Raw genomic sequence first — 15579 nt, 5'->3', positions numbered from 1 at the left:
TTAAAAGACAAATGATTCCAAAAGCAATACTTACAAAACCATTTGGTGTAAACCAACTGTACAACTCATGGGGAGGAGAGGGAAAGGGGAGGAGGGAGGAGCAGGGGGGAAAATGAGGGAGGAGGTAACAAGTTGAACAAGAAATGTACTCACTGCCTTACATATGAAACTGTAACCCTCTGTAATTCACTTTGACAACAAAGAAGAAAATAGAAAAAAATTATTGGTGTTATTCTCAGGAGCAAACAAAGCCAGTGTTTCGTGGTTCTGCCCAATCTTACTGGGTAGGACTCGCATTCAAATGCACCAAATGTGTCAGTTACCCTAGAGACCATTTTGTTCATTTAGCTTTCTACTTCACCTTAGTCTTTTCCACAAAAATGTACATTTGGATAATAGTGGGAGTTTTAAAATATTGTTGTTCAACAATTTCTATTGACTGCAATAAGTAATTATGGACAAATAAGGACTAAAATGATGAATCTATAAAAATGAACTGCTCATATTTGAATAACAGATATACCTTTTGTGGGAAAAGGTTTCATCTCTGAATTTGACAGCCAGATACTTTTATTTGTCAAGAATCTCTTTGTTACATTAATCTTGTTTTAAAGAATATTTTTCAACCTTTCCATTGTTTACCTAAGAAAAATGAAGCACAGATGTTTTGGAGGTGGGAAAGAATAATGTCATCAGAGGAGTTAATCTGTTTATGGAAGAATAATTCTCACTAAGTATTGTATGTAAGCAAATCTAGTCTATCATTTATGAAAAGTTGAAAATAAGAGACTTGTCTGTAAGTCATATATTATTGAGTAATTAATTAGCAAGTATTTTCGGTAAGATAAGTGACAGGCAGAACAAGGGACTTGAGGCATTTTTAGTGATACAGAAAGAAGAGAAGGACACAAAATATAAGCTTTTGACCTTGGGAAATTTAAAAGAAAATTACATAGAAAAGATATGCCCATAGAAAGCTAGCAAATAATTAATTCAAGACAGTTCATAGAACACACAAAAAATGAAAAGAATTAATAATCTAGTCATAAAATTGAAAGAAAAATACTAAGTTTGAGACATACTCAACAAAAGATTCATGAAGATGACACTTAAGCTGAAATTTGGAAGGATTGAATTCACACATAGAGAGATTCTGGATTATACACAAAGAAAAGAGGAAGGTAAGATGTAATGCAATTTAGGAACTTGTGTTTCTCTTGGGTAAATGGGAAGTTACAGCTTGGTCTCTCAAGAGACAGTAACGTGGGAATGATAGATGGGAACTGATCATAGAAATAAATTTTTAAATGGTCATTATGTTTTAGATGAAGCTATTTTGTTGGCAAAGAACAGAAGACACAAATTAACTCCAGTGCAATGAGGATGAGAAAATATTTTAAGATTACAACAGATTTCTTCTGCATTTGACAGTAGTGTATGGGCCAGAAAACAAGGACTTTGTGTATTACTTAGGGCCACAATACCTCAACTTTTCCTCTTATGTCTTTGTCTTTCTCTCAATACAGCTACTGTGTTTATTCGCCAGCTACATAGTTATCAATGGCTGCCTTGATCACTTCCTTGACATCAAAATCTTTTGTTTTCAATCATTCACTAGCTTCATTCTCTCCATAAACCAGATGATTCAGATCAGGTATCCACTCTAGTTCAACCAGCTTCACTACTAAACAGGAACAACCTAGTGGTGGCCCCCTGGATTGGGAGCTCTGGGCAGAACAAGCGAAGCAAGAAGAAGACGTAGACTAATCAGTTCCCTGTTCCACAGACTACTAGACATCTTAGGGGGGGGGTATAGTATGGTCTATATACATTTGAGAAACTTATATGCCTTGAGACCTGCTTCCCCCAGCACAAGGGTCTCAGAAACTTTCAAGGTGGTGGCTGGAGCTTGAGAGGGGGGTCACTCTGTAGGTCACCTGTGTTACCTATGCTCAGGGATGCAGAGATGTGTGTGTGTGTGTGTGTGTGTGTGTGTGTGTGTGTGTGTGTGTCCCAAGTAACTGCAGTCCTGACTTGGACTCCTGGAAGTCTAGTGTCTGGTTTCTACTCTATTTTTCTGCACCTAGATAGAACTTATCCAAATCTCCTTCTGAAGGAGCTGTGGTCCTAGATTGGATGTTTCTTCACCATCTCCTAAACTACCTGAGCTTCAATTTTCCATCTGTGGAATGGGAGTAATACTAACCTGTTAGGGTAATATGGAACATAAATGAGGTAATGTAGATGTCATTCTTTGCTTGGAACAAAACAATAGCTTAGGAAATTGGATTCCATTCCACTCTTTGATATATTGCAAATATTAGATAAGAGAAAATATTTGCATTGTTTTTGTCTATTTTAGTTGCATAAATGGTATGTTGTCAGGATCTCTGAGGACCCCTTCTCCTCCCTTCCCCAGAGGAGATGTTCCAATGTTGGGGTCTCGAGGACCCCTTCCCCCCATCTCCCGGGGGGAAATGCCTAAACCTCGATTCTGTGGAAGAAACTCCGCCCTACCCCTCATACTGGCAGAAGGAGTAAGGCGTGTCCTTTCTGGACTGCTCTAGGCTGAAGTGGGATGCCGAAATCCCTTCCTCGGCCCCCCATAATGTGTCAGGAACCGCAGGACAAAGATAAGGGGGAGACGGCTGGATGGTTGAATGAGTCTCAAAGGATTTAATTTGGGAGGGGGGCTTATATAGCGGTCATGGCAGAAAAGGAAAGGACTTGGGCCATTGGCTAAGCCGAGCTGCCCATCAGGTGATGTCATGAAACTTCCTTTGTGGGTTGGACAACCCTATCATGGTGGCACGTACGTGTTCACCCCCCAGGGGTGGGGGGCTTCTTTTCCGGTTGAGGCCGGAAGGTGGGAGGGGCTCCCTCCCACACTGTCCCAGGGCTGGGGGAAGGGCAGCGTCTTGCTCTTGGCGCCCTTCCCCCACCAAGGCCAAAACTGAGTCCCCAACATCTCCCCCTTTTTAGTTTTTTAAATGAGCAGGGGATTCTGTAAATACATGGCACGTGTGGGCATAAGGCAAATGCTGACATAAGATCTTTGGGGCCCCTTCCACAAAAGGGGTGAGGGGTAGGTAAGGGGCCATCTATGTGATTTCGTCCAGAGACGCTGGAGTCCTTAGCTGGTCTCACGCCAAGTGCAGACATTCCTCTTTTGGCGGTAAGGTAGAAGTAGGCTGAAACTCTGGCATTCCTGGTAGCTCACAGTAGCTGATAACTTTGACATAAGTGATTAGTAAAACATTCTTTTATATATAAACATTGAAGCGAAGGCGCTAAAGCTTTGCACTTACTTTTCCCAAACATTTCTATCACAAAACATTGGGGTTGAGTGTCAATACCCTCAACTCTTATCTGCTTTCCAACATGGCTCCACAGGAGGTGTGCAAGGAATGCATCGGGTACCAGCACCTTCAGGAGGTCCTAGAGAGCCATGGGCCCCCTACCCACCGCCTTCTGCAGGAGCTGCTCAACATGGTGGATGAGGGCACTCAGCCAAGTCCGAATGACCACGGGAGGAGGAGGGGGCCAGTACCCCTATGTGGGCCAGAGAGTGCTATGGTCTCCTCTGGCCCCTCCTGCATCTTGGGCATACCCAGAAGTTTCCAGGGCTGGGGCCTCCAGGGTTCAGGTCTGTGTTAGGGTGACGGCTATGAACGGCAAATTCCCAGGTGGTAATCTCAGCAAGAGATGTTATTCTGTCAAAAGAGACTTTTAAAAAGGTCAGGCAAAGTATTGACAAGTTCTCAGAGCTGGTTGGCATGAATGACGTAGAACACACCCTGGGCATAAGCCAGGAAAAGTTCCTTTTGGAGCATAAACCCAATTGTAAAGTGAAGAGGTAAGGAGAAATGACTGAAAGAAGTGTTTAGTGATAGAAAACCAATTTGGCGTAGCCAGTCAGAGGCAAAATAAATAAATATATATATATACATATATATATATATACATATATACAACTGGCAGAAAAAGGAAAATGGACAGGTATTACCTCTCTCGATTTCCCGGCTCTGATCCATTTTGAAAGGGTGAGACAAGGCAGCTCCCTTTAGGATAATATGACACCATTCTCCTCTCACTCCACTCTACCTTCCCGTCTCCTGGACTGGCTAAGTTCCAGGACTTTCAATGTTTGTTGCTGGAATTGCATTCTCCCATCTGTACTTGAACTCGGGGCCTGAGCACTATCCCTGAGCACTTCTGTTCGAGGCTAGTGCTCTACCACTTGAGTCACGGTGCTGCTTTCAGCATTTTGTTGGTTCTCTGTAGCAGAGCTCTCAATCTGGCTCTTTGCTGGTTAACTGGGAGGTGGAATTTTAGAGAGATTTTTCTTTTGCCCGGGCTGGCTTTGAACTATATCCAGAAAGTCTTAGTCATACAAGCCCTTTTTTATCTCCATTGAGCAACAAGGAAAAACAACAGAGATAATCCATTTTTAACTCATTGAGAGCTGACCAAAAACTTCTTGTTAAGATTTTGCTATAACACTTAGAGAACATGAGATTTATATGCCATCAACTTGAATCACGCCATTTAATCCCACTGGCAAGTGAAAGAGAACACAGATAAAAGCAGTGTGGACTCCTCAATCCCAGCAGTGGCTGCGTCCCTCGTCCCAATTTGGCAAGTTCCATGCCATGCGATGGAGAAATCTGGGCAAGGCTGCAATGGCATCTCTGGATAGACTGTCACATCTCGTTTTGGGTTGCCTGCAAAATTTCTATATAGATTGGTTAGGGTGTTTAAAATTTCCCAGCATTCCTGGCTCTGGTAGGCTGATGCCCTTCTGGTTAAGCAGGGTGACAAGATTTTCTTAATCACAAAATCCACCTGGCTAGCTCTGTGGCCACTAACATAACTATGGTGATTTAACCTGGAGTAACTGTTAGGAGAGGACTATTTATGAACCCAACTCTAATCTTGGGAAAAGATCATTAGTAGTGAGACCAGGCAGTTTGGGAACAGACTGTGGTGGCTCTCTGTCACAGTCCATGCAGCTAATACACACACATTGGACCTGTATCCTATAAAGCAAAATGTCAATTTTGGATCAGGAAAATTTAGGTTAATAGTCACATTTGTATGAAACGATTCCAATTTCTTGATCTTGCGAGTTTACGAGAACACAGGAGATAAAAATGGGAAGGTAAAATCTTAATTTATGCCAAAGAATTGTCAGGACTAGATGCACACTTAACTTTTAACATACTGAATATAAAAATAACACACTGGTTTTACATCACTGTACTTATGCCACATGTTGCATATGTGAACCTTATGTAATTTCTCTTAGGCCCATTTGTTTGCATCCGAACTTTGGGCTGAAAACCTATTTTGTTCTGCTTTTAAATCTTACCAACAGCCACACACACACACACACACACACACACACATAAAAACGCTGAGCGCTCTTAAAATTGCTTTTTTGATTGGCCATTTAAGTTTTCTGGAATTCTAGTGGCAAATGGTATTAATTTGCCCATAATAGAACCACGTGGTTGAATAAAAAACAAAAAGGAAACCTCTCCTAGTCACCCAATCCCAAGATGAATCTGTGACTCCCAACCTGACAATTTTTTTAAACCACACCAAACAATCAAACTTTTTTTATCCATCCTGAAAAACTCCTCCAGTTTTCAGTATCTTTGAACTGGTAATTATAGGAAATCCAATCAAGTTACCTATTATTGTATTAAAACTCTTTCTTTCCCGCTTTAATATTTTGTTTTAGTTCACAATTTGAAGCTTTTCCTGGTTTTACCTCATCTGTAACTGTAAATCTGACACAGAGAGAAACCGTGCAGGCAAGCACGGCAGGGTGCTAGCCCCTCCCAGCTGCAGCGCAATCGCTGGAGGCCTGTTAGTCTGAGTCCCCGCCCAGCCCAGGGGAGTCTGGCACGCCCATCACCTGGGGGAATGGGTGGGACTCCACCTTCAAAATGGAGGACTCCATTGCCCACCACATGCATTGACCAGCTAGAGAAAACAGGATTTAACCAACAATAGGCAGAACTTAACCGCTCTGGTGCCCTGCCCAGCTGCCGTGAGACCTGCAGCTTGGCCCAAAGTAGTTTTTTTCCCAAAAGCTCTGCCGCCGCTGCGCTTCCGCGGCGCCATGCTCGGCCTGCCATGCTTGGCTGCCCAAAGACTTCCGCACTAGACGCCCGGCACTGCCCGAGGCCACGAGGGCCCCAGCGCAGGCGTTGCTCGCAAACCCCCGCGCCCGCTGTGTTCCGGCGGCGATCGTGCGCTTTCGCCGTGAGCTTCCGCCGCGCCCGGCAGCCCAAAGGTTTTCCCACTAGACGCCCAGCGACGCCCGACACTGCGCGGGCCCCAGCACACGCCACCCGCTTGTGAACCTGAGTGGGGGCCCCCTGGCCCGTGACCCGGCGGGATGGCGGCACCCGCTCTGGGAACCGCCTCCGCCTGCGCCGCCTCCATCCCGAGCGCTCCCCTGCCGGGTCTCCTTGCCCGAAGCCGCGTCGCGGGACTCGCAAAGCCCCGCGAGCCCACCTGCTCTTCATGCGTTTGCCCCCCCATTTGGCGACACGTCCCACTCCTGAAAACCATGTACTTAGAGCAGCCTGTGGGGGTCTCTGAAGCCCAAAATTCCTGGCCGTGCATTCAAGCCCCGCGTTGGCGCCATCTGTCGGGATCTCTGAGGACCCCTTCTCCTCCCTTCCCCGGAGGAGATGTTCCAATGTCGGGGTCTCGAGGACCCCTTCCCCCCATCTCCTGGGGGGGAATGCCTGAACCTCGATTCTATGGAAGAAAATCCGCCCTACCCCTCATACCGGCAGAAGGAGTAAGGCGTGTCCTTTCTGGACTGCTCTAGGCTGAAGTGGGGTGCCGAAATCCCTTCCTTGGCCCCCCATAATGTGTCAGGAACTGCAGGACAAAGATAACGGGGAGACGGCTGGATGGTTGAATGAGTCTCAAAGGATTTAATTTGGGAGGGGGGTTTATATAGCGGTCATGGCGGGAAAGGAAAGGACTTGGGCCATTGGCTAAGCCGAGCTGCCCATCAGGTGATGTCATGAAACTTCCTTTGTGGGCTGGACAACCCTATCATGGTGGTACGCACGTGTTCGCCCCCCAGGGGCGGGAGGCTTCTTTTCCGGTTGAGGCCGGAAGGTGGGAGGGACTCGCTGTTACACTGCCCCAGGGCTGGGGGAAGGGCAGCGTCTCGCTCTTGGCGCCCTTCCCCCACCAAGGCCAAAACTGAGTCCCCAACAGTATGTCAATATATTGATATTTAAAAACAAATCCTAAATACCATATTGTTTCACTGATAAATATGTCAATGTGTCTTATAGTAAACAAGGTCTCTTGAGAAACGTAAGACTATAATATCATTATTATATTCAGTACATTAAAATAATCCCATGCTATCATCAATTATACATACAAAAAAATCCTCCTTAAATGAGAACGTGAATCATCATTTTTGTAGAATTTTCCAACTCAGAATTTGGCTAATTCCTGTCTTCAACACATTATTTTATAAGTTACTCTATCCCTGCATTTCCTGAAAACTGGCACATAAATCTAAAGGCTTAGATTTAAATTCAAATTATTGTTTACAAGAAATATATAAGAAAATCCTTATATTTTGTTTTTTGGAAGTAGAGCTATTCAAATAGCGTCTTCCTATGTAGCCCAGATTGGCCTCAAACTTGTGAGCCTTCTGCCTCAGCCTCCTAAATGCTAGCACTACAGGCCTGGGCTGGGATATATCTCAGTGGCAAAGCACTTGCCTAGCAAGTGCAACTTCCTAGGTTCAATTCCCAGTACCAAGAAAAGAAAAAGAACTACAGGCCTACAGCATCATACCAAACTTTATACTATCTTTCTTTTCTTTTCTGATCATTTTTTAAAATTTTTATCGTCAAGGTGATGTGCAGAGGGGTTACAGTTATATATATAAAGTGGTAAGTACATTTCTTGTCAAGCTTGTTACCTCCTCCCTCATTTTTCTCGCACCTCCCCTCATCCCCAATTCTGCCCTCCCTCTGAGTTGTACAGTTGGTTTACAACATATTGTGTCAGAAGGTTATTCACTCATGTATGACTTAGAAACCAGTGTGAACAGCTTACCTCATCTCTCTTGGGAATCTTCAGTTCCTAGGTTCAGAATGCCTAGGGAACTATTGAGCAGCTATTTTGAATTCATGACATTTAAAACATGAAAGATAGTGTATGATTGTATTTGATTTTCACATCCTGGGTATTGTATACACATTTATCTGAAGGGGAACATCAAAATGGTGAGATTGATAAAGATGAAAAAAAGCCAAAACACCTACTTTATATCATTTGTATTTGTATGAGAGTTAGGAGATGGGAGATGTGGAAAGAATCCAGCAAGTTAGAACCTCCAGGCCTTGTACAGATTCTCTTTTGCACTCCTTCAACAACCTTTCAATATAGGAATTATTATTCTATTTCATAGGTAAGAAAGTCGAGACTCAGAGAGTAAATTATGCAGTCTGAACTTGAACTCAGATCATTGTAAGTGTTTTTCAATCAAAATTTTCCTGACTTCTATGTCTGTTTCCCGGAGTACTTGATCTAAGAAAAGGGAACAAATGTCTCACAAGCCAATAAGGACTGTAAGAGAAAATAATCTGAAGGTGAAAGAGGAAAATGAAAGATTTGACAGTGATGAGGTGTCTCTTGGGTATAAAATTTTCACTAGACCATCCTTTCTCCATCCTTTGAAAGAAGGAACAGACCTGTTTTGAATATTCAGTGACTTAAGTTCTTGAACTATGTTTGAACACTCAAAATGTGGAATTTTACCAAAAATAAAAAGCTATCCTCGGGCTGGGGATATAGCCTAGTGGCAAGAGTGCCTGCCTCGGATACACGAGGCCCTAGGTTCGATTCCCCAGCACCACCTATACAGAAAACGGCCAGAAGCGGCGCTGTGGCTCAAGTGGCAGAGTGCTAGCCTTGAGCAAAAAGAAGCCAGAGACAGTGCTCAGGCCCTGAGTCCAAGGCCCAGGACTGGCCAATAAAAAAAAAAAAGCTACCCTCCTTTTCTCTGTCTCACTTTAAACAACAACATGCGTCGTTACTAATTTCTGTGGTAAGAAAAATAATAGGAATATCAGCTTTTTTTTTTTTTTTTGGCTAGTCCTGGGGCTTGGACTCAGGGTATGAGTGCTACTCAAGGCTAGCACTCTCCCACTTGAGCCACAGTGCCACTTCTGGCTGTTTTCTATATGTGTTGCTGAGGAATTGAACCCAGGGATTCATGTATAGGACGCAAGCACTCTTGCCACTAGGCCATATTCCCAGCCCTAATATCAGCTTTTCTGACAAGCAGTTTCCAAATCAAGAAATATTGTGAATTGTACAGCATGATGATTATAGTTCATAAGAATATATTACATTTTTTTTAAATAACTGAGTCAATTGCACATGTTCTCACAGAAACAAAAAAAAAATGATGGTCATGTGAAATAAAGTACACGTTAATTAGCCACAGTGGATACATATTTGGTAACATGATATTGTATACAACAAGACACACACACAGAGAGATTGAGAGAGACAGAGAAGAAATGTGGACATTGGCAGACTGCTATTGCTGAAGAAAGGGAACAGACAAATTCAAGGAGGTGTTCACTGCTGAGGTTGTGTGGGTTCAGTCAGCATTTTCATAAACTTGAGAGTGAGTACTTCTTTTAATATTACATGTCAGGAGGCTAACCTGCCTCAGTCCAGTCCTGGCCCTGGCATCCATGTTAGGTGACTTATGCAGTACATTCCTTCTTTCTTGCCCAGGTACAAAGCTATTGTCCGACCAATGGATATCCAGGCATCGCATGCCCTAATGAAGATTTGCCTGAAAGCTGCCTTGATCTGGATCATCTCCATGCTGCTGGCCATCCCAGAGGCTGTGTTTTCTGATCTCCATCCCTTCCATGAGGAAAGCACCAATCAGACCTTCATTAGCTGTGCTCCATACCCACATTCTAATGAACTGCACCCTAAAATCCACTCTATGGCTTCCTTTCTGGTCTTCTACATCATCCCGCTGTCAATCATCTCTGTCTACTACTACTTCATTGCCAAAAACCTGATCCAGAGTGCTTACAATCTTCCCGTGGAAGGGAATATACATGTCAAGAAGCAGGTGGGTACTGATAATGGACTTAATTCCTTCTTTGGGATGTTTATCTCTTGCATTTCTTTTGGGTTCCACTAACAAGTGTAATATTTAGGTGGCCATCACTTATGTTTTGTGCGTATACAGGTACTAGGGCTTGAACTCAGGACCTAGACCTTGACCCTTATTTTTCCCTCAAGCCTGGCACTCTGCCACTTGAGCCACAATCCTCAGATCTCCGTCTTCAGAGTAGCTAGGATTACAGGTATGAGCTCCTAGCACCCTGATAATTTTCCAGTTAGAGGAAATGGGCAATCTGAGGTCAGATGATTTCTTAAGCTTGAATCATGGTGTTTGGCTAGAAGGAAGGTTCTCACGTGCTTTTTTCTTTTCAAATGAAGTCTGAAGCTTTTTTTTTTTTTTTTTTTTTTTTTTTTTTTTTTTTTTTGGCCAGTCCTGGGGCTTGACTCAGGGCCTGAGCACTGTCCCTGGCTTCTTCCCGCTCAAGGCTAGCACTCTGCCACTTGAGCCACAGCGCCGCTTCTGGCCGTTTTCTGTATATGTGGTGCTGGGGAATCGAACCTAGGGCCTCGTGTATCCGAGGCAGGCACTCTTGCCACTAGGCTATATCCCCAGCCCATGTCTGAAGCTTTTTGCCTGTTTGCCTTAGCCTGTGATCCTCCTATACCAGCCTCCCACATAGCTTCAATTATAGGCCATCACACACAATCCTTGCACTCCTAATTTGTTGTTTTTTTTTTTTGGCCAGTCCTGGGGCTTGGACTCTGGGCCTGAGCACTGTCCCTGGCTTCTTTTTTTTGCTCAAGGCTAGCACTCTGCCACTTGAGCCACAGCGCCACTTCTGGCCATTTTCTGTATATGTGGTGCTGGGGAATCGAACCCAGGGCCTCATGTATATGAGGCAGGCACTCTTGCCACTAGGCCATATCCCCAGCCCCCTAATTTGTTTTAATAAGAACGAAATTTCCCCTTGAGGTGGCAGAGGGACTTAGGAGCAAAAGGAAGCGCTCATTTCATTTTGTCTCATAAACTTCTTATATGGGGTAGTCCAGAAATAGCTTGATTAAAAAATAATAATAGGGAGTTCTCTTGGCTTGACCAATGAGGAAGAACTAAGCTGATTGTTTTTATGAGCATCAGAGGGAATAAGAAATCATTAACTGTGAAGCAAAGAAAGGCATGAAGTAACATGGCTGATAAACTCCACTAGTGCTCTCTGGAGGAAAAAAGAGGGCACTTACTAGAATTTCATTGTGCAATCCATTCAAGCATGTAATCAACTTTGTTTAAAGATCTCTTCATGGCAGCATATTCTAACTCTATTCTCCCTTGTGAATTTCTCTCTGTCTCTCTCTGTCTCTGTCTTTCTCTCTGTGTCTCTGTCTCTGTCTCTCTCTCTCTTTTCCCATGCTCCTATCTATTTCTGTTGCATTTCTTTTATCTTCCTCTATTGGAATTCTTTCTCTGTGGCTTTATACAATCACCTATTTTCTTAATTGCATTTCCCCATCTATTTCCCTGTCTGAGTCTTTGCTTCCTTCCTATGACCCTGTTCCCTGATCTCTGTCTCTCTCCATGTGATTTTTCTCCTTAGATTGAATCCCGGAAGCGACTTGCCAAGACAGTGCTGGTGTTTGTGGGTCTCTTTGCCTTCTGCTGGCTCCCCAATCACGTCATCTACCTGTACCGCTCCTACCACTACTCTGAGGTAGACACCTCCATGCTCCACTTTGTCACCAGTATCTGTGCCCGCCTCCTGGCCTTCACCAACTCCTGCGTGAACCCCTTTGCTCTCTACCTGCTGAGCAAGAGTTTCAGGAAACAGTTCAACACCCAGCTCCTCTGCTGCCGGCCAGGCCTTATGAACCGTTCCCATAGCACTGGCAGAAGCACCACCTGCATGACCTCTTTCAAAAGCACCAATCCCTCTGCGGTCACCTTCAGCCTCATCAATGGAAATATCTGCCATGAGGGGTATGTGTAGACTATACTCAACTATGCCTTCCAAGGGACTCCTGCTTGCTTTATGGCTGATCAAGAGCCGGCAAATCTATTGTTGTCTCTGTACTTTCCTATGATCCTTCAAAAGACTGGGTGGTGTTGGTGGATAGATAAATGACCCCAAAGGATCATTATTGTGTTTCAAAGAAAACTATTGTGTTGCAAAGAAATCCATCAAGGCATGCACCCTTTTCAACTTGTGAGTCTTTCTGCCTTGTTTAAGAAAAGGGAACCAATTATGATCTTAAACATCAAGCTCTGATAAACAGGTATGGCCAATTAAGCCATCAAAATTCTATGAACAAAGAGATTTATTCAGCAGAAAAATCATGCTTTCAAAGTCTATTTTGTGAAAGATTGTGCCCTGTTTCTTGAAGCAAAAGTTAATGCTTACAAAATATGGCTTAGCTTTTTTTCAAAAATGTCTATAATACCATGGGATAACTTTTTTTAAAATTCTACACATGAAAAGTCAACTCTATGAAAAGGCCTCCTGTTTGAGGCCTTCTTTACAACAGTGGAAGGCAGTTTCATATGAAACAAATCTGCAAAGATTGATTTTTAAACAATGTTACTGAGCATATAAAATAGTGAGAAACACTTAAAACATAGCTTTAAGACAAAAATACAACTAAACACATAAATAAATATATAAAGATCCACATGTTGCTAGAGACATCTCACACTGACTTCTCTCTTGATGGAAAGTTTCATTGTTGCTATCCAATTATTATCATCACAGTGCCATTCTACCACAGAAGAGAAACCCTAGAGGAAAAGAATTGATCATGATATCAGCTGTTGATAAATGCATGAAGGATGGTATTTATTCTTGGTATACGCGTTCTGAGACAAGTGTATTTATTTAGATTTGACTGTCTTTTCTTCACACATTGAAGCAGTAATTTCAATACCGGAAAGAGGGCATTGTATCTGAGTGAAATAAACATGTTTGCATTTAACATACTTTTCCCATAGTTCTTCTGCATTGCAGAAGAAAGGGATAAAATTTTAGTAATGTATTTCTGTCTGAATATGTATAAGAAGTATACATGAGGCTTAGCTTTTATATTGAAGGAAGAAAAGTATATATTTGTTTCTACTTGAAAAATGTACTTATGAAATATTATAGGTGCAGATAAAGACTAGACTGAAATCCTTTTCGTTTTCTAAATGACTAAAATTGGCTCTACAAAGTCTGGATGATCTTACTTTAGAAACTGATTTGAGGTTTGCTGGACTCAAAGTCAATTCTGGCATATCACTAACTTGCTAACTCACATGCAACATGCAACTTCTGAAAATGTGTTGTAATATGTACTCCTTATATACTAAGGCAATGGTAGTTCAGATTTCTTCTACTTGAATGAAACAGAAATGGTTCTCTTTTCGAATGGTACATTTGATATTTTTGTCTCTTAACATGAATGCTTACTGTCTGCAGAGCTTTAAGTTAGTACCAACACAAGTTGTAAAAAATGTGTGTTTTACAGTTGAGTTCACTGGAGCAAAGCCTCTATGCTTCTGCTTTCTGCATGCTCTTTGGTACCGTACGCACTTTCTCTGCTAGTAGTCCCTAATTATATTGCACAATTTGAAGAGCAAAACAGATAACATACTAAGATTTCTTGCCATTCCAGCTGTGTCTCAGGGTATCTGGCTTTGGCTTCTCTAGACTTTCCCTTCTCTAGACTCAGCTTTCCATTTCTACAATGAGAAGAGACCCCTTTGATCTCTAAAACGAAATCATCATTTCAAGTTCTATCGTTTTAAATTTGTTTTTATTGTCTTTAAGCAGCTGCACATAGGGGTTTCAATTCAACCGGTCATTTTATATGTACAATGCACCTTGAGCAATATCACCACCCCTTTCATTATTCTCTCCAATTGCTCCCAACATCACTCATGTCCCCAATGTACCTGGTTACATTTTCACAGATGTCTATTGGATATCATGGCTGCATTCTCCCACCCTTCCTCTCTCCAACTAGGTCTATCTTTTTTAATTAAAAAATTATTATCTTTAAGTAGCTGTACAAAAGATGGGCCATATAACAAAGCAGGTTTTGAATACAATGTGTCTTGATCAGTGTCACCCCTTCAACATTCTCACCCACCTTCAATCTGCCCCTTCCCTTACTCTTCTTAGTTTTGTAGCATATACAATGACTTTTTACTGCATTAGTCCCCTCTCCCCCTCTATTCACCTGCCCTTCTCCCCTTGCCCCCCCTCTTGGATATACCCATTTCCTGGTATTGATTTTATTGGGTTTTAACCTAATCTTTTTGAAAGTTACTATTTGAGCTTCCCATAGAGTTTACTTCAATTAATTCTTTTGTAACCACTTGTACACAGCCCAACATATTTAGTTATAAATTTGTAGGTACAATCTATCTATGACAAATGAAGGAAACCATGACAATTTGTTCTTAAGTTGTTGTACAAAGGAGTTGCCATTCAACAAAGTAGTCTATGAATACAATGCATCTTGACCGATGTCACTTCTTTCATCATTCTCCCTCGTCCCTCTCAAATCCACTCCTTCCCTCAATTTTCTTCATTTTGTAGAATATTCAGTGAAAGCATTGTGTACCCTAATTGCTTGCTCTTGCTTCTCTTATACCAGTAACTCTTTTGAAATCTTTCAACCACTATTCCACACTCTTGTATACATTAGCAGAATGAAAGGAGACAGGCCATTTCATTGCTTTCAGGAACTCATTTACACCAATGATATTCCATGAACTTGCAATGTTTTGGAATTAGAGCCTAAATATACATAAGAACACACATACAAACCGGTAATCCTAGCTACTCAGGAGGCTGAGATCTAAGGAGTGCAGTTCAACTCCAGACCAGGCAGGAAAGTTCATGAGATGCATCACCAAGAAAATGGAAGTTCACCTGTTATCTTCAGTAACTATTCCATAATTTTGTCCTCTAGGCTACCTTCAAATTCTTGAATACAAGTTGCTCCTTACCTAATTATTTGATAATGTATATAGCATTCTATTCTAGATGCCTAGAACTCTGGGTAAAAGAACATTGAGGTCTAGCTATAGCTATGTGTCACCTAGGCAAATGTTGTTCCTTCCTTGAGACTCTTTATTGTGGTGTTAGATCAAGTCTTTGCTCACCAGTGAGCAAAGATTGGCAGAATTAATGTGAATTAACTAATACGTTGACTCACATTTGACATCAGGAACCTAAAGTCGTATGAGAGAAACCCAACGCCCATGTGTTTTCACTTCTCTGCCAGGGCAGAGTATAGTAGGGACTGGAGCTGAGACATTTCACGCCTGGCTTACAAAGCTAATCACGTTTTGCACTTATGTTTTTGGTGAAGGAAAAAAAATCAATTTTTGCCGTGGAAAACCATCTGTGTTTATTCAATTGACAGATACTACCTTTCAATCTATCTTAA

General features: G+C 42.4%; 1 protein-coding gene across 1 annotated transcript in view; it reads left to right on the top strand.

Annotated features, from left to right (window-relative positions):
* The window catches only part of Grpr (gastrin releasing peptide receptor), a 33402-nt gene extending 21265 nt beyond the window's left edge, over positions 1-12137 (top strand). The window contains exons 2-3 of the mRNA XM_048336582.1: positions 9808-10159; positions 11748-12137. Of these exons, the coding sequence (XP_048192539.1) occupies positions 9808-10159; positions 11748-12137 (742 nt within the window). The remainder of the gene's footprint in view (positions 1-9807; positions 10160-11747) is intronic.
* The last annotated feature ends 3442 nt before the right edge of the window (positions 12138-15579 follow it).

Source organism: Perognathus longimembris, chromosome 28 (assembly GCF_023159225.1).
Source record: "Perognathus longimembris pacificus isolate PPM17 chromosome 28, ASM2315922v1, whole genome shotgun sequence".
NCBI classification, from domain to species: Eukaryota; Metazoa; Chordata; class Mammalia; order Rodentia; family Heteromyidae; genus Perognathus; species Perognathus longimembris.
The sequence above is the reverse complement of the archived record's forward strand: the minus strand, read 5'-3'. Positions and strand labels throughout refer to the sequence as shown.